Source organism: Artibeus jamaicensis, unplaced genomic scaffold, assembly GCF_021234435.1.
Source record: "Artibeus jamaicensis isolate MK-2021 breed Jamaican fruit bat unplaced genomic scaffold, CSHL_Jam_final contig_793, whole genome shotgun sequence".
Classification (NCBI taxonomy): domain Eukaryota; kingdom Metazoa; phylum Chordata; class Mammalia; order Chiroptera; family Phyllostomidae; genus Artibeus; species Artibeus jamaicensis.
This window is the reverse complement of record NW_026521975.1, coordinates 11,430,917-11,457,978: the sequence shown is the minus strand read 5'-3', so window position 1 is coordinate 11,457,978 and position 27,062 is coordinate 11,430,917. Positions and strand designations below refer to the sequence as shown.

Genomic DNA, 27,062 nt, shown 5'->3' with positions numbered 1-27,062 from the left:
TGTTTTGAATTAGGATAACGCTGGCCTTGTAAAATGAGTTTGGGAACCTTCCTCCTTTTTGAATTTTATGAAACATTTTGAAGAGAGGTGTTAGTTCCTCTCAGAATGTTTGGTAAAATTCACCTGTGAAGCCACCCTGTCCAGGGTTCTTGTCTATTGAGAGTTTTTTAATCACTACTTCAATTTCATTAGGTGTAATCTGTCTATTCAGACTCTCTGATTATTGTTGATTTACTTTGGAAGATTATATGTTTCTAGAAATTTATCCATTTCATCCAAGTTTTCCAGTTTGTTGCCATATAGTTGTTCAAAACATTTTCTTATAATCCTTTGTCTTTCTTTGGTGTCCATTGTTATTTCTCCTCTTTCATTTCTGATGTTATTAATTTGGGTCCTTTCTCTTTTTTCTTGATGAGTCTGGTTACAGGTTTGTTAATCTTGTTGTCTTTTCAAAGAACTAGCTCGTGGATTCATTGATCTCTTGTATCAATTTTTTTACTATATTTCATTTATTTCTGCTCTGATCTTTATTGTTTCCTTCCTTCTACTCGCTTTGGGGTTTGTGGTTCTTTTTCAAGTTTTTTAAGAGTATTTAGGTTTTTTTTTTTTTTTAGCTTTTTCTGGTTTTCTGAGATAGGCCTGTAATGCTATGAACTTCTCTCTTGGGATTGCCTTCCCAGTGTCCCATGGATCTTGAGTGATTGTGTCCTCATTTTCATTTGTTTCAAGGCATCTTTTGATTTCTTCCTTGATTTCACTGTTGACCCAATCACTGTTTAATACCATGTTATTTAGCTTCACTGTCTAGCATGTTTTTCAGTGTTCTTCTTGTGATCGATTTCTAGATACACCACATTGTGGTCAGACAAGATGCTTGGTATGATTTCAATCTTGTTAAATTTACTGAGACTTGTTTTGTGTCCTACTATGTGGTCTATCCTTCCATGTGCACTTGGTAAGTATGTATATTTTGCTCCTTTGGAGTGAAATGCTCTAAAGATATCAATTAAATCCATTTGATCTAGTGTGTCATTTAAGGCTGATGTCTCCTTGTTGATTTTATTCCTGGAAGATTTATCCACTGAAGTCAATGGAGTGTTAAAATCCCCAACTATGACTGCAATTCTATTGATCTTTCCCTTTATATTCATCAAGATTTGCTTTACATATTTAGGTGCTCCTACGTTGGATACATAAATGTTTACTAGGGTTATATCCTCTTGTTGGATTGTTTCCTTTATTATTATGTAGTGTTCTTCTTTATCTCTTAGTATAGCCTTGGTTTTAAAGTCTGTTTTGTCAGCTATAAGTACTGCTACCCCAGCTTTTTTTCCCATTCCATTTGCATGAAATATCTTTTTATCTCTCTACTTTTAGTCTGTGTGCATCTTTTCATCTGAGATGTGTCTCTTGGAGGCAGCACATGTATGGGTCTTGTTTTCTTATCCATTCATGTACCCTATATCTTTTGTTGGAGCAATTAGGCCATTTCCATTTAAGGTGATTATTGACAGATATGTATGTAGGGTCACTTTTTAAAAAATATAGGCTTAACTTTCTAAAAAATACTTTATTTATTTATTTTTAGAGATAGGAGAAGGGAAGGAGAAAGAGTGGGAGAGAAACATCAATGTGTGGTTGCCTCTCATGTGTCCCCTGCTGGGGACCTGGCCTGCAACCCAGGCATATGCCATAACTGGGAATGGAACCAGCAACCCCTTGCTTTGTAGGCCCGTGCTAAATCCACTGAGCTATAACAGCCAGGGCTATCGGGTCATTTTATTATTAGACTGTTTTCCTCTCTTTTTTTCCCTTCTCTTTTTCTTATTTTGTTCCTAAAGCAAGGTCTTTAACATTTGTTGCAGTACTGGTTTGGTGTTAACAAACTCCTTTAGATTTTCCTTATCTGGAAAGCTCATTTGTTTCCATTTTAAGTGAGAACCTTGCTAGGTAAAGTAGACTGGTTATAGGTCCTTGCTTTTCATCACCTTGAATATTTCACACCACTCCCTTCTGGTCTGAAATGTTTCTGTTGAGTAATCAGATGACATTTTAATTGGTGCTCCCTTGTAGGTCACTACCTGATTTTCTCTTGTGGCTTTTAGAATTCTCTCCCCTTTAAGTCTTATCATTTTAATTATGATGGGTCTTGGTGTAGGCCTCTTTGGGTCCAACTTGTTTGCAACTCTCTGAACTTCTTAGACTTGTCTTTTTCCTTCACAAGATTAGGGAAGTTTTTGGTCATTATTTCTTCAGATAGGTTCCTGATCCTTTGCTTGCTCTATTCTCACTCTGGTAACCCCATTATGTGGATATAGTTATGCTTCATGTCAAAATGTTTCTTAAGTTCTCCTTATTTTGTTAAATTCTTTTTACATTTTGCTACTCTGCCAGGGTTTTTTTTCCTACCTTGTCTTCCAAACTACTGATTCAATCCTCTGCTTCATCTAACCTACTATTTATTCCTTCTAATGTATTATTTATTTCAGATATTGCATTCTTTATTTCTGATATGTCCTTTTTTATGGTTTCAATTTTTTTTTACATGCTGTTGCATGTTTTTAGAATCATCATTGTAAACTCTCTATCTGATCAATTTTGTACCTCCATTTCATCTACTTCAGGAGAATTCCTTTGTTCTTTCATTAGGAGTCTGTTTCTTTGTCTTCCCATTTTGGCTGGTTCATTGTAATTTCCACCTTAGTTCGTTAAACTAATCAGTGCTAAGCTTCTCAGTGATTCAGGTGTTAAAAGGACTGGTTGTTAAACTAATCAAAGTATCAGCAATAGTCATCTTAAGCTCCACAGATTGGGGCAGATTAATTCCTGTGGGTGCAGCTACTGCTTCCCTCAGGCTGATGCCACTTGAGAGGAGTGCCCTACCTATAAAGATGCCCTCTCCAGTATATTGAACAACTCAGCACAGGGATCCTGACAGCTTTTCATTCAGTTCTCTCCCCAGAGCCACTAAACACAGACCCTCCTCAGGTGTCTCTAGTCCACTCTGCCCTCTCTATGCCAGAGCCCAGGGTAAGTGGCTGCAAATGAAATTTCATGCATTGGCCCTTTAAGAGATTCTTTGCATCCCCAACTGTCTCTCTTTGGCAGACAGAAACCCTGTTACTTTACACAGCTGGATTATTTGGGTTCCTTTCCAGCTCTGGTGCTGTAGGTTAGGAAGCCCAGCTTTGGGTTTAGTCTCCACACTTCTCAGCGGGGAACTCCCAGCCACTGGAAATCCCTCTGGAACGTCAGTTGCGGCCTATGGGAGCCCATTCAGTCCTCTCGTGCCTCCTCCGAGCACTCCCTACCAGTCTTGTCGTGGTGAAGTGGCTTCTTCTGTCTGTCCTTGGTTATAAGGCTTCTCTCCAGCTAGTATTCAGTTGGTTATTCAGGATGATTTCTTTACAACGTAGTTATAATTCCAAATTGGTCCTGGGAGGAGTTTAGTATAGCTTCTTCCACTTATTCCTCTAGCATCTTGGATCATCCTCATTTGATCTTCACTTTCTTGATAATGTCTTTTGAAGCACAAAAGTTACTAATTTTGATTAACTTCATGTTATCTATTTTCCTTGGTTGCTTATACTTTTGGAGTTAGATCTAAGAAATCACTTCCTCATCCAACAGTAAGAATGACACCTATGCTTCCTTCTAAGACTTTTATAGTTTTAAGTCTTATATTTTGGTCTTTAAGCCATTCTGAGTTAATTTTTAAAAGTCACGTGTCATAGGGATTAATTTTTTTGCTTGTGGGTATCCTGCTGTCCCAGGAAAATTTGCTGAATAAACTATTCTTTCTCCATGGAATCATCTTAACACTCTTATCAATTTATTTGCTCTTAATGCTATGTATGTGTAAGTGTACTTTGATCATGATGTATTTCTTACTGTGTAAAGTACTGTGCCTAATAAAATTCTAAAGGACACTTGCACAAAATGTGTGAAAGCCTATGGGCAGTAGAAAGAACCATTTAAGATGTAGGGAGATAGATTTTTAAAAATCTACAGTAGGTATCCAGGAAAAACATAATGGTGGCCTTGATAAAGGCAATGGTGACCAGAAAAGGAGACAGACTCTAAGGATACTAGAGAGTTAAAAATCAAAAAAGATTTATGACTGATTACATATGAGAAGTTGGGGAGGATGTCATCAAAGATGGTTCCTGGGTTTCTGGATGGATAAATGATAATGTCTTTTACTGGAAGAAGCAACTCAGTTAAGTTACACTGAAGTCATATGGATTTATAAAAATTCATTTTCATGTCTACAGTTTAAAAATATTCCCAGAAATTTAGAAACATGTGAACTATGTTGCTGTTGTGTTACCTCAGAAAAAAGAAAAACTATTTAAAAATTTGCTAGTGCCATGATTTTTCATTAGTGATTCACACACTCTACAGTGCTTCTAGACCCAACTGGTATCTTAAAGAAACTAGCATTGTTTATAAAAGGGTCTGGTTAATAGGTTAACGTAAATTGGTTATTAAGGAGAGCAGCAGGATCACTTCTGCTGGCCATTGCTTATTCAGGGATAAATGAAAAAATGTTATAATGGCACTAAAAAATCCAGCAGTTGTTTTTTCCTTTTTGAATATATTAATTTCCTAACTTGGTCTACTGTAAAGTATGATAATCTAGTAGTAATGAACAATGCCTAGGCTGTGGTTTATAAAAACTATTCCTATTAGAGAAACCAGTGCTCCTTGGAAGACTGGCTGATGCCCAGGGAAAAATGTGCTGATCAGCCTGGTACATCCTACCACACCAGAAAACAAGGAAGCTCTCAAAAAACAAATCTTGTCAAAAGGACCCAGGAACCAACAAAGGAAAAGACTCCCACTGGAGTTATTAAAAAACAGTATTCTACCGCTTTATCAGAAGGTTCTACTGCTTTAAAAATCAGGAATCTATACATCTATTTCATTTAAAAATTTTAAAATTATTTGTATTAATCTTTTCTTCATATTAGCCTGGTTCTACTTATTGGAAAATAAATGTCATAATACCAGGAATTTTGTTCCATTCATTACTGTACCTCAGGGCCTCAGATAATTGAATGAATGTAGCTGTTATAGGTAATGAATAGCTAACTATGCAAAATTCAAAGAATACTTTGCTTCTCTGTAAAATGCTAGTATTTTTTTAACCTTACCTGAGAACATTTTTTTATTGATTTTGGAGAGAGGAAGAGAGGAAAGAAAGGCGGGGAGAAAGAGAGAGAGAAACATCAATGTGAGAAAGAAACATCAATGGTTGCCTCCTGTACACACCCTGTCTGGGGATCAGAACCCATAACCAAGGTTTGTGACTTGACCTACAACCTTCTGGTGTATGGGACAATACTGAGTCACTCAGCTAGGTATATCAGCACTTTTTTTAAGCTAATATTCATCTTAATCATAATGTTAATATTCATTTCATTTTAATAAGCAAGTCATATAATACTCTCAAAGCTACCTTACCCAGTGTCCTCCATTAATGCCAGAGTGATTCGAGAGAGGACTCGGTTCTGGGTGTGAGAACCAGTCATTGCTTCATTCTGAAAATCACCAACAGATTTTAATTAGAATACTGGACTCTTTGCAACTCCCAATAATTATAATGATTACTTTGATGTGTATTTAAAATGTCTCAAGTGTGAGAGGCTGATGAAATATGCACTTAAAATAGTGAAATACATAAGCCGTCTTTAAAATGACAAGACTGAAGCTTAAAGCCAAATCTACTTTCTGCCTCAAATGTCTACATTGTGTACAATTTTCCTTGAATGGCAGACAACTGTAGGGAACCGCTTCACATGGTGTGGAAACGTAGCTCAGCGCTCATGTGGAAAACCAGTGGGGAGTGAGTGGCACACAGGACCATGCCCATGGAGAGGTTTCCTCATGGGGAAATCGTACCTAGATGGCTATGAGACTTGTTTTTGCTAAAATTCCCTCACCCTGAATTGAAGCAGAAAGGGCTTACTGCAACTTCCTAAAATCTGAGCTAAACCTCCCAAGTATGGCATATAACCAGTTCAACCACTTTTCCCCTAGGTCTGCAACATCCTTCTCTTTGAAGTAGTTAGCCACATTCTTTCCTTTGTTATCTGTAAAAGGTAGTCCCCTGCAGTGAACCTGTGCATAGTAAATGAGGACTACCCTCCATGTAACGTACCCAGAGAAGCAATAAAAGCCTGTCCAGGCAGGGATGAGCTCTCTGGCCCTCTCACCCTCTCCCTTTCAGAGAGTAGCCATGCTGTCCTTTTTACCCACAGGACTTCTGTAGTCCATGTGTATTTTTTCTCTAATTAGCAGCCACAACATATATGGATCCTGTAGGCCAGGATCTGTCACAGACAACCAGCATTTAGAACTCTGTGAGGAAAATGAGGGTAAATATACGAAAACAGAAATACTGTAAAAATATTAAACTATTTAGGCAAAGTAAAGTGGGTGGTTGAGACAGATGCCAAGGTAATAATTACACAGAAATGCTTTCAGGTTACTCAACTTTGTGATCACAGAAATACATATATATGCAAAACAAATATTATTAAAAAATCACAGGATCAAAGGATTTGCCTTGAGGGACCTAAAATATCATCAAGGTCTATCTATTCAATGTTTTAATTCATATCATAAAATTCCTATCAGTAGGGCATCTAATGGTAGGGACTTCACTGCTGCTTAAGATAGTGTATTCCATCTTTGGGCAGCTCTGATTATTCTTCAAATCTTTATGTTGAACACTAGATGATCTCCTCAAGTACTTGAATATCATCTTTTAAAAATAAAGTTCAAGAACATAAAGTTGAGCACAGAGAAAGGCATAAGTCAATGAAATTAATAAAAGTACTACTCTCAAGATTTCTACTGAAAAAAAAATTCATTTCTGGTCAATCTACAGCTTTCTAAAGGGAACCACCTCATAAAATTGCTTAAAGTGAACTAAAGTTCACATGGGAGAAATAAATGTGTCTCCCACAATATTCTATCACTGATCCTTTGGGTTCACCTAGGTAAGAACAATCAGCACCAGTACTAATTTCACTCTTTTTATAACTTTGCTAGCTTGGGTCATGATATATGTAAGTTGCAACTATCTAAGGAGCCAAACACCTCTAATATATACATTCATATTCAAATCCTTCACCATTTTAAAATTGGGTTGTCTTTTTATTGTTGAGTTATAAGAGTTCTTTATATATTCTGTATACTAGACCCTATGAGATAGATGATCTGCGAATATTTTCTCTCATTCTGTGTCTTTTTCTTGACAGTGTCTTGTGAAGCACAAAAGTTTTTCATTCTGATGACGTTCATGTTATCTATTTTCCTTGGCTGTTCATGCTTTTGATGTCAGATCTAAGATATATATGCATTCTTTGAGAAATCCCATTTGCAGTGATTTATCTTTTGTCTTTCTAAATAAACAAATCTACCTTGAGTTAACTTCCTAACTCTGGCCCTCTGGAAACCTAATAAAGGTGGAATGTCAACTGTGTTACCAGGCAACAGTACATAGAGGAAAAGACCTCCTGTATGCCTCTAGACTTAGAATTACTGTAAATGAACATGAATAACTATTGGTAAGCCACTTTGGGACTTCCCTGTGTGCAGTGAACTCTTACAGGTATGTCCCTCAAAGGTTCTGGAAGTTATGTCCATATGCAGCCCCTAGTCTGCTGTGTGGAAAACAGGAGAAATGCCTGATGGCCATGCTGGTGTGTGCTCTTTCTTCTATTCTTCTAAGTGAATGTTTTTTCAATGTGGCCTGTTTAGGTCTCGTTAGTTTGACTGTGTAGTTGAACCTAAGAACTACCACTAGAACAACACTCATAGAAGGCATTGTAGATATAAATAAGTTGCTCATTACAATATTTTTAAGAAATTTAAAACATAGTTATACATTAACATGGGAATATTGTTACATTTATATAATACTCTATAGCTATTTTTAAAAATGAGTAGATCCAATATACAGTCTATTCTGCTAAAGCATGTGTTTCTGTAATATAAATTAGCTCACTGAGACTGGTAAGTAAAAAACATCATCATCATAATAAGGAGTCAAGTTGGTTCATAATGATGTTTTCCCTGGATTTTAACATTTGTGCAATGGAGCAACAGCAGCTAAATACAATGTATATTAAGACAGCTAGACACAACACAGAGAAATGCTATACTGCACACGATGCCCATTCATTCCATGCTCTTCCACCGGGCTTAGTATGGCCAGATGCTCTGACTTAGGAGTGCTTACTGCATGGTTCACTCTTATCTTTGTACAGTTTTACTCATTTTTTTCATTGCTCAGATTTATAGTCTCCCATCCAGCTATCATTGTTTTTTTTTGTTATTGCTGTTGAATGTAAAAAAAAATACTAGACTAAATACAGAAGTTTATTTCTTGGAAACATGATGTACTTTTAAACCAAGCTAGTACTTTTATTATGACTCACTGCTTTTATTAGTGCTCTAGTATTTGTTTTTCTCACAAGCCTTATTATTTTTAGCTTTCAATTTTGAAGAAAGACGTTTTGTTTTGTTTTTGTTTGTTTGTTTTAGGAAAGCATACATTGCATTATAGCAGAAGCACTTTACCACCTTGGAAAAATGTGTATGATATGTCTCTAAGTGAAAAAGCTGCATAAATGTATGAAACCTGAAATGTATAAAAAATGAAATGATACATTTTTTTAAGTATGTACATTAAGTTCATATTTCTAAAAGAATATACAAAAAACTTAAAAAATGATTACTTCAGGAAAGTGGATCTAGAAAGCTAAAGGGGAAAGGGGACTTAAAAGTTTTTTTACTTTATATGCTATTATATCTATTTGAATAACTTTACCATGAGTTTAAAAAGTGTCCAAATATTTTTTAAAACACATCTAGTAAAATATTAAAATAAACTAACCTCTAACAAACGCTTTTCCCAATGATTGAGCTCAGTGCCCATACCACCCTGATTTTCAAGTTCCATTCCCTCCAGAATTGGACAGTTAAAATGTTTTCGTGCTTCATCCTAAAAATCAGAAAAAATAAATAAATAAACCCTACAAAAGTACAATAAGGCGATGGCAAATTTTCTATCATGCTAGATGTAATAAAGTAGACAGTAAAAAATTACTTTGGTGCACTGGCCAGTTGGCTCAGTCAGTTGGAACATTGTCCCATACACCAAATGGTTGTGGGTTCAATTCCTGGTCAGGGCACATACCTAGGTTGCAGGTTAGGTCCCCAGTTAGGGCATGTGCAGGAGGTAACCAATCAATGTTTCTGTCTCATATCATTGTTTCTCTGTCACTCTCTCTCTGCCTGCCTTTCTCTCTCCCTCTTCCTCTCTTTTTAAAATCAATAAACACATCCTCAGGTGAGGATTAAAAAAACAAAAGAGCCCTGGCTGGTGTAGCTCAGTGGATTGAGTACAGGCCTGTGAAGCAAAGGGTTGCTGGTTCAATTCCCAGTCAGGGTACATGCCTGGGCACAGGCCAGGTCCCCAGTAGGGGACACATGAGGGGCAACCACACACTGATATTTCTCTCCCACTCTTTCTCCTTCCCTTCCCCTCTAAATAAATAAATAAATAAATAAATAAAATTTTTAAAAAGAAGAAAAAAAAGAATTACTTTGGTGAGGAGAAAGAGAACATCTTTTAAAAATATGCTTTTTAATTAAATAAAATATTTTCATAAAGTCCCACTCTGCTAGTAAATTACTACTTCTTTTCATATTTTTGTCTATTTAAAGATTTTGACTTTAACTCATATATTTCAAAAAAGTTATAGATTAGTACCATCGCCATTTGTAGCTGTGTGTCAACAATGTTAATTAGGTACAAACTGTTTTTGTTATGGATAATAGTATCCATATCCACACAGTAGGAAAAGTAAGTTGTTTCTCAGAATACAGTTTTGTTCATTTTTTTCTGTCTTTCAGTCAGACATTTCCAGGAATGGAAAATACGCCAAGAGCAGTGCAAAAGTTCAGAAGGCGGACAGAGCTGTGTTCAGTGAACAAAGAAGAAAGAATATGTTTCCGTCATTATATAAGAGTGTGATGGTTAATTTTATATTCTCTTGGCTGCACCACTGTGCTCAGGTATTTGGTCAAACATTACCCTAGATGTTTTTGTGAGGATGCTATTTTTTCTTAATCCTCACCTAAGGATATATTTTATTGACTTGAGAGAGAGAGGTGGGAAGACAGAGAGAGAAGCAATGATGTGAGAGAGAAACATTGATCAACTGCCGTCCACAGGTGCCCAAACCAGAGATTGAACATGCAACCTAGGTATGTGTCCTAATCGGAAATCAAACCCTCACCACTCCAACTAACTGAGTCACCTGGCTAGGGCATGAAGATACTTTTGGATGAGATTAACATTCAATTTAGTTGAAAGGATTTAGATGAGCCTTATTCAATCAGTTAAAGGCATTAAAAAAAAAAAAAAAAGTTGAGTGCGGGCCTGCGAACCAGACAATCGCAGTTCAATTCCCAGTCAGGGCACATGCCTGGGTTGCAGGCCAGTTCCCTGCAGGCCAGTTCCCAGCAGAGGACGCACGAAAGGCAACCGTACACTGATGTTTCTCTCCCTCTCTCCTTCCCCTCTAAAGATAAATAAATAAAATCTTTAAAAAAAAAAAAAGACTGACCTTACCTGAACACTGAAGGAATTCTACTAGCAGACTCTGCCTTTGAGCTCAAACTACAACTCCTCCCCGAGTCTCCAGCCTGCCAGCCCTTCGGCCTACTCTATCAGATATGGATTCTCTAAAACTCCACAATTGTAATTTACATGTGCCAATTCCTTAAAATAAAACCCCTCCACCCGCAGCTGTCAACAACACTGCCTGCTGGTTCTGTTTTTCTGGAGAACCCTCACTATTACAAACCCAAATTAAATGACCAGCAATTAGGCAAATAGTACCAGTAATCCTAAGAGGTATCAAACTAGGCACACTGGCTTAAACCAATGGGTCGAATAGGAACCAGGAGAGTCATTGCCAAATTTCCATTTCCTCAGATTTCTCTGAGCCTATAGCTTTACTGTATTGCCTTTATATTATTTTTTCTATTATAGGCTCCAAAATTTAACCATGTATTCTTAACCAAATGATTAGCAAAGAAAAGACAATAGTGAAGAAAAAGAGCAGATGGCTCACCAGACATTAAGTTCAGTCATACTTACAACAACACGAGGTGTTACTAGAAGATACACAGTGTGAGGAACTATCTTGTTATCTCGAACATCCCATGATCTCTCCACTTTTTGAACTACTTTATCACTCCATTGATATAATCCAAGACTGTAGTTAAAAGACATGAAGACGGTCACTTTTATAAATTCACCACACTAAATTTAAGTGTTTATGAATATCAATAAAATTAAAATGTTTGACCTTATTATGTACCAAGTCCTTCCAAAGTATTTGATAACACTTAATCTTTTCAGCAACCTCAGGAGAGTATCATTACCATTTTGTAGATAAAGAGACAGAAGCATAGAGAGATGAAGTAACTTGCTGAAGTCCACACAGCCAGTACTTGGCTAAGACGGCAATAAATTATTTCCTTTCACTAAATTTATTAAAAGTAAAAGCAAGTCCAGAAACATATCCAAGTATATAAGGAAACTTAACCAAAAAACGATGGCACTTTGATGCTGTGGGAAAGTATAATTTACTTGCCTGCAGCAATAGTGCATCCTTTTATACTGATACTGCTTTGTAGCTTTCAACTGCAGGAATATATCACAATTTATTTCTTCATTCTGTTACTGATGAACCTTTGGGTAGTTCCCATTTGGGGGGTATTAACAACAAAACCGCCATGAACATTCTCGTGTTGTGTCCCTTTTGTGGACATAAGCTCCTAGACTAGAGATTTTTATACAAACACATGCAAAGAGTTATAGTTTCTATAACTGATATTCTACATATAATTCTTGATAATCTTTTTAGTGTTTCTTCTTTTTTTAAAAAATAAATTTATTTTTTAGATTTTATTTATCTTTAGAAGGGAAGGGAAAGAGAGAGGGAGAGAAATATCAATGTATGGTTGCTTCTCGTGTGTCCCCTGCTGGGAACTGGCCCCTGCTGGGAACTGGCTTGCAACCCAGGCATGTGCCCTGACTGGGAATCGAACCTTGATCCTTTGATTCGCAGGCCTGTGCTCAATCCACTGAGCTAGACTAGCCAGGGCTATTTTTAGTGTTTCTTAATATTATTTATTTTAGGCCCCGAACCTCTAAGATCATAGCTAATATGCTGTGCTAAATAAAATATGTGTCCGTTTACATGTAAATATCTCCATGTATAGGCAATTATTATTAATAAACCAAAATATAACCAACCCACATTTTCTCATGGCCGTACTGTAAAGTAGGATCAGTTACAATATGGTGGAACAGAGCCCTGCTTGGCAAGGAGGGTTTTGGGTCTTTGAAGTCACTTAACCTTTCTGTACTCAACTGCTTCATCTTTAAATGAAAAGTGAGGCTAAATAGCCTTTTGTATCCTATTTTGTTTTAATAGCTACAATTTCCTTAGGCTAGCCATAAAATCACTGCTATTTATGGCACCTTAACATGCTATGGTTCCCAGGTTCTAGTCTTAGTATCCTCCTAAAAGAGAGTAAGAACAAACATAACAAATACCTATAATTAAAATATGGGAGACCATCTGCTAATCTTGAAGTCAGAGGATTTCCATCTTTATCATGGTAGAATGCAAACAGCCCAGCAGAGAAACCCTGTAAGAGAAAGTTCAAAATATCTTAAAGTGGAAAATATCAACCCTGATTCGAGACATCATACACTGAGGTAACCAAATGAAAGCTACAGGAACTTCTCATACTGGAACTGGACAAGTGCTTCATATTTCTGAATTTTAAATTCCAATTACTTGAGGTTACAGAGTGAGGAAACCAAAAGTTAGTTGTCTATAAATGCATATGGACAATGCATTTATTTAAGAATGCGTTTATCACGGTTGATCTCCATGAGAACTTACTAAACTCTGTAATTGCATCCAGGGAATGCTACTATTGAAAACAACAATACAGTTTAGAGTAAGGGGTGAGTGATCAAGTGTGCTCCTAAGAGCATTCATAAAAATTCAGTCATGGATCCCAAAGTCCACATTTAATAAATATTTTCATTTTTTAAGTGTAAATGTGTGTGTGTGATGTCTGTGTGTGAGCACAGTTAAGAAAGACCAGCCCTGGCCCTGGCTGGTGTAGCTCAGTGGATTGAGCACGGGCCTGTGAAGCAGAAGGTCTCAGTTTTGGTTCCCAGTCAGGGCATGTGCCTGGGTTGTGGGCGGGGTCCCTGGTAGAAGACACATGACAGGCAACCACACATTGATGTTTCTTTCCCACTCTTTCACATTCCTGTCCCCTCTCTCTAAAAATAAATAAAACCTTAAAAAAAAAAAAAGACCAGCCCTGGCTGGGTTGCTCAGTTGGTTGAAGGTCCTCCCGTACACCAAAATATTGTGGGTTCCATTCCTGGTCAGGGCGCACACCTAGGCTGCAGTTTCTTTCAATCCCCAGTCAGGGAGCACGTGGGAGGCAATCTTCCCTTCTTTCTCCCCACCCCCCAAAAAAAACAAAAAAGAGAAGAATGGAAACATATATATCAAAATGTTAGCTGTGGTTCTTTTGCTGGTAGGGTAATATGTAAAGTCACTCACATTCCCAAAATTATTTTACAATGTGAATTTTTATTTTAAGAACACTTCAATTTTAATGATAATGTATTCTTCACAAAAGGTATTCAAATTCCTATTCTCTATCTCTCCTTTCCCAAATAAGAAGAGAAAATGGGCAAAAATAAAAATCGTTGACATTTGATAGCTCCTATTTCATTAGCCAGATTTCTTCTCTTGCTTTCTTTCCTAATCTAATAACTAAAACAAAGCATTTCTGTAACTACTACTTTATGTATGTCTTATACATGAGAATATGCAAGTTTATACTCAAATAACTAACAATCATAAATGATCACTTAATTTCACTGGCAAATTTCCTTGCTTACATAACTGTGGCCTCTGTGTCATTCAAGGCTTGTCAAAATGATTAATGGAATCCAGATTATTCTTTTATCCCTGTATTTCTTCTTCTTTTTTAATCTCTGAAGAGACAAAGGACACTTAATGGAATCTGCTAAGAAAATCTAAATAGTTTTTAATATACAATTCACTAGTTATATAAAGCTTAAAATAGTATGATTTGTCTCATCCTCTATAATATTCTAAGTGCACATTTTTTCAACCCTATCAACCAGAAAATTCTTCTAAGCACTCCTATTTCAGGACTATCTAGTATTCAAAGTACCATGGATGATTGTAGTTGATAGCTATGAACATATTTGACTTTACAGGGAGTATCTGTAGTTGTTAAACATTTAATTCTTACCATCTTCCAGGGCAGTTTTTGAGACTTAAACTAATCTTTAAATTTCTTAGAGTTCTTTAACCATTTTTAAAATGATTCAAATATACAAAAAGTTTCAAAAATCTAATGGAAACTTATACATCTTCTCTAAGATTTAAGATGTTAGATTTGCCATATTTTCTTTTTAAGAATTAAAACACTGCAGAGTAAATACTACTGGAGCCTCGTTCCCTAAACCCTTTCTCCTCCTTCTCTTCCCAGAGGGTAACCACTAACTTGAAGACAATTTCTATAACTCTCACACGTTTTTATATTCAGTGGTGCCTCACTTTCATTTGCAATTACCTGACTGTTCACAGTAAGGATGAATAACTTCTCATACATTTCTTGGCCAACTGAATTTTTTCTTTTGTGAGTCTATTAATAACCTAATTTACCTCATGTTTTGGACCTCTGAATTCATGTTCATTTATGAACTAGACTTAAAACCTGTTGTTTTCCTTTGGTACTTTCATCAAGTACCTGTAGATTTTAAAACTTAAAGCTTAAAATGCTACTTAGAATGATGCTTGTCTTTTACCAAATTTAGCAGGCACAACTTATCTTTTTAATAAAGGGAAAACAGATGATTCATTTTAGAATTTCCTAACTTGAAAGATATGAGTGCTATCTGGTTTCACTACAGTTTCACTGAGTCATTCAAAGTTTTGCAGATTTAAAGACTGAGGCTTGCCCTGGCTGGTGTGGCTCAGTGGACTGAGTGCCAGCATGAGAACCAAAGGGTCACCAGTTCAATTCCCAGTAAGGGCATATGCCTGGGTTGCAGACCAGGTACCCAGCAGGGGCACTCAAGAGGCAACCACACACTGATGCTTCTCTCCCTCTGTCCCGCCATTTCCCTCTCTCTCTAAGAGAGACAGAAGCTTCATGAGAAGGATGCAACTAAGGGAAGCACAGGGAAATGGAGTTGGACTGTAAAGTTAAGTTAGTCCTGAACCCCACACTTTGTATTTCCAGTAAATCAATACATTAATGTTTGGGTTGGGGAAAGGCCCTGATCAGGTAGCTCAGTTGGTAAGAGTGTAGTCCTGATACGCCGAGGTTGCAGGTTCAGTCTCCGCTCAGGGCACATGCAAGCAACAACCAATGAATGCATAAATACACAAAACAACGAATGGACATTTTTCTCTCTCCCATTTTCTCTCTCTCTAGTATCAATATTGAAAAACCTGAGGCTTGCATTTCAAGGTCATACATGTTAATTCACTAAATAAAACTAATAAATAAGTCAATAATTTTATTACACCTTGTTATGTATATCAAGGTGCTAAGCCATTTAAATGTTTTGTCTTATTTAATCTTTAAGAAAAGAAATCCACTTTAGTATGTACTACTAGCTTCATTTTACAGGTGAAACTGAGGCTTACAAAGGCTAGGTATTTGCGTAAGATCCCAAAGATTTTTAGTGATAGAATTAAGAATTACACCCACATCTGTGTGACCCATTGTCTCTATTTTACTTCCATGTACTTCAAAAACTCATAACATCAGAGGAACATTTCCTGGGGTGTTAGGCAATGTTGTTTAATTCCCTAGACATATAGTAAAAATTCACTATTTTGGATATATTAGAGAAATGGAAGAAGTTCTGAATCAGGTAGTATATATAAATTTAGAAAACCTAAATAGACCAAAAGGACTTTTAGAAATGAGATCTCTGTAGGAGATTAGATATATAATTTGTATGTCAGTTATCATTTTGGAGGGAAGTCAGTTTTTCTAAATCACCATTTTTTTCCTGAAGAAATTTAATCATTTTCTCAAAAACTCTTTTTGCCTAATGGAACAACTTGTTTAATTATTTTAAGTAGTATAACTCGACCTAGCCCATATGCTAATCATTATAAATTTTCTGTAGGCAGAAACCTAATCGACTAGGTTTTACAGAACGTGAATCTAACAATCTACATAATCTTGAAATTTAATACATATATCAAAATGAGAGCACAATAAACAGAAAACCAAGACAAACAACAAAAAATGAAAAACAGTTATTAGCAAAACTTACCAGAGCATGAATAATCTCATGTTTCACTGTGGACAACATTCCAATAAACTCCTGAGGCTGGGTAGAGATCATATTTGGACACAGATTAGCATATCCTGCTACTGGCCTGTTAAAACAGACATTGAATTTTCATTATATTCTAGAACAACAGGCACTATAATATCTATATTTTTCTATCATAAACTAACTAAGGTCAGAAAAATCTTTGCTAAATACCAAATGTCACTTTGTACCATAACATTTAACTTTCACTGCATTTTACTTTGAAAACATATATATCTGTGTTCTTATGGCATGGCTAATCAACACCACAAAAGAATTTAGCCAGTTAATTATACTGTAGTATGAATTTTTAAAAATGTCAATATATACCAAAAAAGGAATGTACTAAAAAATTCAAATTCTAACACTATTTTGCTTGACAAATCCACATTTGACTTCACCATTTCCCTGTAAGTAACAGGCAAAGGGACAAACAAGTAAGTAGAGAGAGAAACCAGATATACAACAGGACAATAAGCAAATCATTCCTGTTGCTGAAAGTTGCTGAACCTTCTTTTTTTTAAATTTATTTATTTATTTATTTTATTTATTTATCTATCTTTAGAGGGGAAGGAGAGAGGGAGAGAAACATCAATGTATGGTTGCCTTTCATGCATCCCCTGCTGGGAACTTGCCTGCAGGGAACTGGCCTGCAACCCAGACATGTGCCCTGACTGGGAATTGAACCATGATCCTCTGGTTCACAGGCCTGTGCTCAATCCACTGAGCTACACCAGCCAGGGCTGAACCTTCTTATCTCTATCTCACTACTCCCTTTCTCCTGTGCCAATACTGGTTATTCATATAAAAATCTTTATCTTCCCACTATCTTCTTTCATATTATATACTTTCTAGAATCTACAGAATTCTCCATCTCCTCTGCACTCAGAACCTGAGAGTCCAAGAGCTGATTAGGACCCAGAGTAATTCAGTCAGTTCCACCATGCACCTACCTGTCTTTCAAAAGCTATGGCAAATAGACAGACAATGGTAAGGAACCCCAAGGGCCTTTCTTCCACCACTATCTTAACATTTTACCATAGAAACACCACAAAACTCACTAAATTTTGACGATCTATTTATAAAGTAACATGTCTTATTTAAATAAAAAACATCATTTCTTCGCAATTGAAAACAACAAACTTATATGTAGGAAAATGTAGGTATATAGTTCAGTTACCAAAACATTGCTAGTAACCTTTAAAACATAAAATGAATGTCACTGTCAGGTTTAAAACCCATCAGGGACTTCTACAGCATTTAGACTGAAACAGCCCTGTCTTCCTCTTCAATCCATCTCAAGAAGCTCTCATCCTCAAACAGTGTCCACTGAAGTGTCTTCTAACAGCAGCAGGTACACATGGCTTCTTCCTAACATAAGCTCTTTCTCTACCTCTTTATTTGGCAGAAGCCTATCAATGTTCATGTTGGAGCTAAAATTTCCCTTTTTCAACAAGGCCTTGTTTGTCTAATTGATCTAAATTATGTTTCCCCGTTTGTTTTCTTGTATATTCCAGCACCCTGTTTTTTTCTACAAAGCATACTTATCATATTTTAAAATTTATTTGTAAGAAAATTTAACTAATATCTCTCTCCCTCTGTAATTTGTAGGTCTCATGAGGCAAGTATACATATCTCTTTTGTTCACCTAGTCTGCCAGCAACATTAAGCACTTGAATATTCATGGAATGAATACAATACAGCAGTTTTGAAGGGAAGTTTTACTTCCTTTGAAAAAATTACAAAAGGACAACCAAAGATACTGCTCTTTCTTCCAACATCGACATTCTCCTCAGAAATCTTTCCCCAGCTATGAGAAGACATAGATGAACAGCTTCATAATCACTGATGCAAAGAACATTTATTCTTTCAGCTACTCATTTATATCAAAGTGAACCAAATGTTAAAGTGCTTTAAACAAACATAACAGCACAGCAATGAAACTGAAATGCACTTCTGGGCTATGGGATTCTCATCTGTGTGACAACTACCATGCTGGATTCTCTTTATCAAAAGACAATTAGATACTTTAGGTACTTTAAGCATTATTAGATATGAGCATTATCTCAACCGGTGACTTTCAACTGGTGTGCTATGGCGCACTGGTGTGCCCCAAGAATTTTTTTAATAGTTCATTTTTTAAATTGTATTTTTCCATTACCATTTATCCCTCCATCCCCTCTTCCACCTCCGCCCACTCCCCTGGAACACTGACCTCTTTTCCCTTAGCTTGTCAAATTAATAAGGGCATAGCTGTCCAGTGTGAAAGCTCTTTTTTTTTTTAATTGAGAGAGAGAGGAAGGGGGAGAGGGAAAGAAACATCAATTTGTTGTTTCACTTATTTATGCACTCACTGATTGCTTCTCTTACATGCCCTGACCAAGGATTAAACCCATAATCTTGGCGTATCAGGATGATGCTCTAACCAATTGAGCTACCTGGCCACGGCATGAATGCTCTGTCTTAAGCGATAAATATATAGGTCATATAACAGAATTGCATCTTATTGGTCACTTCACATAATAAGGTTCCATCTGATTGGTTAATTCTTGGTACCAGAAATCCTTATATATAAGTAAAGGCACCTGATTTTTTAAAAAGTCACTTTGGAGCAAAAAGGGTAGCTAATTACTATTACTCTTTTGGGGTAAATCAATGAAAATTATACCTTTTCATTAGATCAGCAAAAAATATATTTTTGGTGTGCTGCAGAATTTTAGTAATTAGTTTATGTGTGCAATGAAATGAAAAAGGTTGAAATCACTGATCTAGACCCATGTCAACATGGGATTTTATATCCTTCCCTCCATTTCCCTAGGGAAGCCTTCTGTTCCTAATAACATGTTCACTTTAGAATGTTTTTTATATAAAAAAGTAATAGAAGCTCATTGCGCATATATATACACACACACGTGTGTGTATATACATACATACATACATACATACATACATACATACATACGTGTGTGTGTGAAAATAATATAGAAATATATAAAGGGCCCTGGCTGGGTCACTTGGCTGGTCAGAGTTGTTGTCTTGATATAGCAAGGCTGTGGGTTTTAACGACAGCCAGGGCACATACAAAAAAGCAACCAATTAATGCATAAGTGGAAAAATAAATTGATGTTCCTCCTCTCCCCTCCCTAACCCTCTCCTTCCTCTTCTTTCTCTCTCTAAAATCAATCTTTTAAAAGAAATATATAAAGAAAAAATGAAAATGTTTTGTTTTACAATCTACCTCCACTAAATTCCACTATCAGAGATAACAGCTATCAATGATATGGAGTGCTTTATTTTTAGGGTGACCAGCTATCCTGGTTTGCCAGAACTGAGGGGGTTCCCCAGGACATGGGACTTTCAGTGCTAAAACAAGGTAGTCCTGGGCAATGGGATGGTTGGTAATACTATTTATTTCTGACTTTTCCCTTAGCACATTCAAATATAGAGAGAGTTTGAAAACACATACGGAATCACATATACACTGTTTCACAATGTTCTTTTGACATTTACCATGAGATATCCAAAATGAGATATTGTGTGTATGTGTGTGTTTAATCTGTTCAGTTCAAATCAAGATAAAGAACCATGATTTTACAGTACTACTACCATGAAGATGTATTTCTCAGAGTCACTTACTTTAAGAAACTATCTCATTTTATCAAGTAACTAATTTTATCATTCATTTAGCACTTTAAATACCACATTTCCTTGATACCAAAGCACCATTAATTATAAACTATCACAAATTTAATGACAGCTTCTCAGGAAAAAAGGAATACTCTATTAAATATATATACTTTTTATTAAATAATATTACTTACATATCTGAAAGACATATAGTACTTTCTTCAGTAAAACATACATTCAATATTTGACTATAAGCTTTCTGAACATTCAGAAACTAAAGATTTTTTGAGCTAACTTCATGGACCGACAATTATGTAGTATCATGTTTACAGAGTACTTTTCCTAATGCATGATGCTGATTTTGACCTTACCACTGTCAGTATTGACAGTATAATTCTGAAGCACATATCAGTGTATCCTTTGTATGACTATTTGGTTCAACAAATAATTTTTTTCCTTAAATAAATTATATGTCAATACAAGTGAAACAATTCTTTGAAGCCAGCAAGTCTTTGAACAGACACACAACTGTTCAACACCTCAGCAATGATCCTTATATACACATGAATTGATCGCATTAACTCTCCTAGATTTGAGAATGTTATATGGAGTCTGTGCTGAGACTGAAATCTCTATAGCCTTTAATTGATTTGTCTATCTTCTGGATATATAGTAACTTTTCATTTCAAGACTGCTCCACTGGAAATATCTTTTAGAAACCTTTTATAAATTAAAAAATGGGCTTTAATTTTTAAATGATAATTTAGCTAAGTAAAAGCACATATCAAATGATAGGACAATTATAATAGATGAAGTTATTTTTAATATTTTACAGCTTAGTACAGAATTGCTAAAATTTAAGTTCAAATTCTCTCCTCAGAAAGGTATTTACTGCCAAAAAAATTCTCTTGACAGTAGACTTTTTCTTTGGAGTTGGTACTGACATTGCCATACACATAAAATCCTATAACCTGATGGATTGGGGAGTTATAATCCTATAGGAGTGTGCTCTTTCTTAGTACTAAAGGCAACTGAAAGATGCAAACTTCTTGTATTCTAAACACATACAGTTTCTATTAAGAGTTCCCATATTAGATCTTGGAAAGTAAGTTTCATGTGAAGTTTACCTGTCCATTTTTGCTTCCTGCTGACAATAGGCTGCATAAGAGATGATGTTTTCATGGCTGCACCTCTCAGTGGCCAGAGCACCAACATAGAGAACAAAGTCGGCATCCTGGATGCCCTCTTGGTCAGGCACACCCACGGCTCCACAGGGCCACTTACCCCCACGGCAGACCCTGCATTGCTGTGTTCATGGTGAGTAACAGAAAATCAGACCAAGACAAAGTTAGCTGTGGGGACTTTCAATTTATAGTGAATCCAGACAATTTTATGTACCCCCCCAAATTTCAACAAAATCCATACCTCCCTTCATTCATTTCTTGTCTCTAATTTTGAATTTATTTTATTAAAATTTATACTTTATGTAAAATCATCATAAGTATATAATCTTAATCCAAACAAACAATTGCTGTTTATAAAGGGCAGCTAACCAGGACAGAAAAAAGAAATATAAAATATTTTTTTAAGATTTTCTTTATTTTAGATTTATTTATTTTTATTTTTAGAGAAAAAAGGAAAGGAGAAAGAGAGGGAGAGAAACAACATGTAAGAAATACATCGACTGGTTGCTTCTTACATGCCCCAACTAGGGACCTGGCCTGCAACCCAAGCATGTGCTCTGACCGGGAATTGAACTGGTGACCTTTCTGTTTGCAGGCTGGTGCTCAATCCACTGAGCCACACCAGCCAGTGCAGAAATATACAGTTTTAAACCCTGAAGCTAGGTGAAACTTATAAGGGGCCTTCTTACACATTTTAAAAAATATTTAGTAAATCATTTGTTCATAAATCAATACATTTAAGTAACCAAACCAAAACTTTAGACAATCAAGATTACATTAGCAATGCATATGCATGCCTAATGAGACTATTTGCACAAATCTGAATGTTTTGTAAATAGAATAATTGTTGCATTAACATATCCTGAATGTACAGTACTTATGTCATTTTGATTACCAACTCTCCTCAGAAACAATTAATTCTATTTAAAATATCATAAACCCCACATTAATAAAGCTTACTGTATTTGAGGATCACTCTTTGGCCAAGGTAATAATCACTTCAGCCATTTGTTTTGTACTTAACATGTAGACACAGGTAAGTCACAAGTATGTTTTCCGTTTTTAAAGTTTAATACAATGTAACATTAGTAACTGGCACAAACCTGCTGTGGGAAATTATCCTTCTAAACGTAGTTCAGCTGCCTTTATTGTCTACACCTGAGTGTGGACAACTGTCATACATGGGAGTAAAACACTGGAACCTTCAATCAAAGTGATTACTTTCACTGGTTTGCTAAAGATTCATATTTAAATATAAATCAAGATGTTAATCTATGCAGTTTGAGATATCTTAGAACCCTGTGTTCTGACACTATCATTAAAAAAAAGTGATGAAAAATTTTTGGATAATTTTACAGCAAAGTTATGACATTTCCAGCTAGTTCAATAACAAACAGTCCTTCTGTTTATTAAATTTCTCATTTAGTCTTTGTAAATTCACTGGTTTCTAAAACTGGCCTTAAGCAAAGGTCTGAAACTTAGGTAACTATCAAAAAAACCATGAAACCCAGCCCATGAAGGCACTTCAAAGTGTCTTAGAATTTCTCAACTTAAATAATACATTGCACTAAATCCTAGGCGTGGGAGAGAGTCTGTAAGAGAAATAAGGTGTGGGAGAGTCTATAAGATGCCTAGGACAAGTACAAATTGTACAGGGGAACCTTAAAGTTTTGTTTATGGGTAAATGATGGTTATTCTCAATAACTTCTCAAACTAACATCATTACTACCTATCCTTTATTATACCAAAGAAGCTGAGATAGTAAGAAGATTTTTACCTACACAGTAATTATAACTATCAATTTCTTTTTTATCTGGAAAGAGTATTTTAAGAGGTTCTGAAAAGTACAGAAACTAAGGATCAAAAGGTTTAAGAATATCTAAAATTTAAATATCACATCTTTCACGCAAACTCTTCTTCTTACATGAAAGATACTATATACATTTATAGTCCTACTTAAAGTAATTTTAAAAGGTAAGATACCTCTTTACAAGAAAGTGGAAATTATTTAAAATGAGAGGCAAGAATAAAGGATGAACTATATGTTAAATTCAAATTTCATTAAAACCCAAATATAAAATATAAACAGAAGTGAAATTTCCCTAAAGGAAATACTATTCTGTCTCCCAAAGTAAGTAAATTACACAACACAAATCTAGATGCACTAACATACCTTCTTGCTTTGATACATGTAAAAAAATTAAATTTCATGTCTAACTTTTTAGATATGTATAGTTAGAAACATATAAACCTACTTTTATAGGTAGGTCAACTAGTAGAAATAAATTAGTACGATCATTTGAATTGTTGTCTACATACTGGGTAGGGCTGTGTGTGTGTGTGTGTGTGTGTGTGTGTGTGTGTGTCTTCTTTGCATATGTAAAGAAAGCACGCCCTAACATGTCCTTTTTTGCCATGGACAATGTAACCATTTTTAGGTCGGCCTTGGCAAATTCAAATCACACAAGGTCTGATAATATTATTGGAAAAATGAGATTGCACACTTCCTTCCTGGTCTTGTTTCTTCTCTCTCAAACTCTGATATCTTCTTGGTTGCTATAAATGATACTACTAGAAGGTGATGGCTGAGAATAGTCCTCATTTTCTGGAGACTGGGAGGCTCACGTGATCTTTTTATTTTCCTCAACACAAAATTCTTGGAAATCACTGTATGTATGTACGTACACACACACACACACACACACACACACACACACACACACACTCTCTTTACAATCAGGGCATCGAAACCCTCTTCTGCTTATGCTTTCTAGTTTGGTCTTCTCAAGCATGTTCCCATTTTCTTTGCCTTTGTCTTCAGGAAGCCAATTCTCACAAAGGGCCCACAATATGATGATAAGGGGAAGGTTCATTTCATTGCATGCAAGATAGCTCTAATAGTTGGGTAAGAACATTTCAGGATCTTCAAATCAACCTGTATCACTCTCCCTTGCCTGATATACATTAACTTGATATACTTCATCATCTTCATCTTGTCCTTCTTATAACCTTAGTAGGGTTATAATCTTCTGAATTTAAAGACTCAACTTCAAATTCTACTCTGAATCTATCTGAAAGTTAATCTCAATCCAACCAATCTCCTGATGGTTCACTTACACCAGCATCAAGATCTGAGTTTGATGGAGTCCCTGTTGACCAACTGCTACTGCTTCTTTCACAATGTATCTCCCTTATTACACACAGAGCAAGGCTTTCATCAAAGGAAATACTATCAGATTTGTGGCACTCTCTTTGATATTCCCCGGGTAATTCATCCAAGTTTTCTCCTGTGTCACTAATTGTTCTCCATCTAGATGATGGAAATAAATGGTCCAGAAACCAACTTTGAAGAGGAAGGTTTCACTTCCTGCAGCTCTTGCACAGGGTTTTTTTCACTACTCCTATCTTCAAGGTCATACCAGTTTTCACACACAGATGTGCCTGAATCTGATGGTTCCTGCTGATTGACTACTACCGAGTTTCTGTAGATCACTGTATATATTTTCCTGTGTTCTTCACAGAGAAACTTGACACTCCAAACAAATCCCCTTAGATCATTTGAACGATACACAATATGTTGTTCCTTCTCCTCATATAATTGTTTATTCATAATATATTGCCCAAGATAAAATATAACCTGTTGGGAACCACCCTGTCTGGTTTCAGAAGCTGTAACCCCCCCATGGCTAAGGCTGAGTAAGAGACCTTGGGACCGTAAACCACTAAGGAAACAAAGCTTATCTCCCTGGTAGGGGCACTGCCTCTGTCCCCTTTACATCACCCTGCTTGGCCCCAGCCTGACTAGTTAGCCAATGACGGGTAAGATTCCTCAAGGGAGGGACAACCTAAGACAGGCACAGTGACAAAGGGGCCCCCCAGGGAAGGACTTGGGGCTATAGAAAAATGGGGTGATGGACCCTCGCTTTGACATAGCCCGAGTCCTCATTCTGTTTGCAAGAAATTTAATCTCTTGGCTGCCTTGCTTCCCCTGCCTGACTTAAGCCTGAAACAATGACAAGGGCGGTGCAGCCCCATGCTGGAAAGGGCAGGTTCCCCAGGGTGATCAGGCCTAAGAAAGAATACATAAACTCCTGTGAAACCTGCTTCGCTAAGAATGCCCTCAATTTTCTGATAAGGGTCCAAACAGGAAATGAGTTTGTTTTCCAAAGTTTTATAGCCCCTTAGTTAACTCACCCTGACTCAGAATAAACCCTCATAGCTCTTTGTATGTTATCTATTGTTTGATCCTCACTGCCTGACAATGACTGATGAGCTTTACCTGTATTCCTGTGCAAACTGAACCCAATAAAAGCCCACTGAGGAAAAGGCTCCTGGTTCTTCTCCTTTGAGCGATGGGCCTCCTTTCCTCCCCAAGCAGATCATGGTGAGAAATCTTGGTAGACTTACTCTCACTTGTGGCAGATGGGGGCTCTGTGGGCAAAGCTCCCCCAAAATAACCTCTTTCATAGTATAAGTGTCTTTTGTGTACCAACGGATTTTGACAACCTCAAAAGCAATGGGTTTGGTCTCACCAGGGCCTCTTGTTCCAAAGCTGGAATCTGTGAGGTGCTTACTGCACCATCAGTAGATGCAGATATGTTAGTATCTGCTATGTCTGGAGAAGGAGGCTCCTGATATAGAAAGTTGCAGGACCTTGGTCAGAGGACTGCCTTTGACTGGGCTTCTTGCTCCATTTTCCTTCTAAAAACACTAGCCTGTACATACCCCAAGAGAAGTCAAGCAGGACAAGGGACACAAACTCGAAAAACCTGCTGCCCAGGGACAGCATGCCCCTTACACATTTTTTTGCAACTTTCTACAAATCTATAGTTATTTCAAAATTAATTTAAAATGTTTTATTTAATATATTTCCTATTACAAATAATTCATGTATCTTTAAAAAATTTAAATTCAGAAGTACATAAGGTAAAAAGGTTAGTCATTGTGTAATGTTACCCTTGTTTCTAGCTTTCTAAGCAAATCTTAACTTTGTCCTTGTAATGTTTGTTTTTAGAGAACTTCTTTTATTTAAAAAGTTCCTAAACAACCTTAATCTTCAAATTATAAATGAAAAATCAGTAAATTGTGATTTTTTTTAGGCATAAGTGATGCTTGCAAAGAGAGAAAAATCAGAAATGCCCATTTCATTACATTGTTTATTCTTGCTTCTCTAACAAATACATATTTTTTTAAATTAAATTACTCTAACCTATTAATAGTTGGTGTTACCAAAAGTTTTGATTTTAAAGCTTTCCCATGATCACTCATTTACTTAACAACAACAACAACAAAAATACGGGTTTCTCAAGAAGATAAGTAGAAAGCAGAATTTGGAATAGCCAAAATAATTAAAAACAATAACTGCCTTAGAACCAAAGCGAAAATATATGTTTTAAAATGTGTAGGAAATGTCTTTAATGTCTTGGGAAAAGAGATGGATATGTAATTAACAGGTTGTGTTAATTTTTATTTAAAATTTTATTAATTTATTTTGAGAGAGAGGGGAAGGGAAGGACAAAGAGAGGGAGAGAAACATCAGTGTGTGGTTGTCTCTCACATGTTCCATACTGGGGACCTGGCCCACAACCCAGGCTTGTGCCCTGACTAGGAATCAAACCGGCGACCCTTTGGTTTGCAGGCAAGCACACTCAATCCACTGAGCCACGCCATTCAGGGATATTTTAATTTTTAAATGTGTCCCTACAAACCTTTACACTCTAAAGAAATTTGGGAAAAAAAGTAAGGTAGTTGTA

The 27,062-nt window shown here is 36.2% G+C and overlaps 1 protein-coding gene and 1 pseudogene across 2 annotated transcripts in view; both read right to left on the bottom strand.

Annotated features, from left to right (window-relative positions):
- Nucleotides 1–27,062, bottom strand: part of LMLN (leishmanolysin like peptidase) — a 78,036-nt gene that overhangs the window by 32,377 nt on the left and 18,597 nt on the right. For both annotated transcript variants that reach the window (XM_037131965.2, XM_053672931.1), the window contains exons 6-11: nt 21,253–21,431; nt 16,457–16,562; nt 12,650–12,744; nt 11,183–11,300; nt 8,909–9,016; nt 5,467–5,543 (exon numbers count right to left, since the gene is read on the bottom strand). In XM_037131965.2, coding sequence (XP_036987860.2) covers nt 5,467–5,543; nt 8,909–9,016; nt 11,183–11,300; nt 12,650–12,744; nt 16,457–16,562; nt 21,253–21,431 — 683 coding nt within the window. The remainder of the gene's footprint in view (nt 1–5,466; nt 5,544–8,908; nt 9,017–11,182; nt 11,301–12,649; nt 12,745–16,456; nt 16,563–21,252; nt 21,432–27,062) is intronic.
- On the bottom strand, nt 23,163–26,098 carry LOC119039149 (E3 ubiquitin-protein ligase Mdm2-like; annotated as a pseudogene).